The 608-nt window shown below is 46.9% G+C and overlaps 1 protein-coding gene across 2 annotated transcripts in view; it reads right to left on the bottom strand.

The window, feature by feature from the left end:
• Positions 1-608, bottom strand: part of LOC103594086 (ubiquitin carboxyl-terminal hydrolase 42-like) — a 26,762-nt gene that overhangs the window by 18,357 nt on the left and 7,797 nt on the right. For both annotated transcript variants that reach the window (XM_008577277.1, XM_008577278.1), the window contains exon 5: positions 434-516. In XM_008577277.1, coding sequence (XP_008575499.1) covers positions 434-516 — 83 coding nt within the window. The remainder of the gene's footprint in view (positions 1-433; positions 517-608) is intronic.

Below are 608 nucleotides of genomic sequence, written 5' to 3' on the forward strand. Positions count from 1 at the left end.
ACCCTAGGTACCCACTATTAGAGAGAAAGATCCTTAACTATTCTGGGAGAAGGTGACTCCCCACGCTATCTCAAGCCTTATAACAGGAAAGTCAATGACAATGCTGCTCGACAGACGTGTCATCCCCAGCTGCACCTTTCTAGGAGGCAGCATTAAGGTGTGATGCAGGATGCTTGTTCTCTTTCCACCGCAGCCTCCCGGGAATGAGGCACCAGACTCCCAAGGACACAGAGCTGCACATCTTGAAAGAGTGTAAACTTTGAGACACTGCATGCTCTGGCCTTTGGAGGACAGAGACCCAGTGTCTTCTCAGATGGTATTAGAAGCTAAAGGCAGAGTGTCATTCAGACACAACAAACTCTTTCAAACTAAGTCTCCCTGCCATCCCCACTGGAGCAGCCAGCAGCAAGGACCAAGTCACCACCCATCATACTTGCTGCACTTGTATGAGTTTTCTCCATCCAGCTGTTCTGGCTTCACAAACTGCTCCAACGCCTTATTAACACTCTGAGCAGCCTGGGAAGAGAAACAGTATAAATACCATATTACCACACACTACACTACCTCTTGTTAAAAAAGAAAGAACCGAAGATTTAAATACACAAACA

Source organism: Galeopterus variegatus, unplaced genomic scaffold (assembly GCF_000696425.1).
Source record: "Galeopterus variegatus unplaced genomic scaffold, G_variegatus-3.0.2 Scaffold1476, whole genome shotgun sequence".
Classification (NCBI taxonomy): Eukaryota; Metazoa; Chordata; class Mammalia; order Dermoptera; family Cynocephalidae; genus Galeopterus; species Galeopterus variegatus.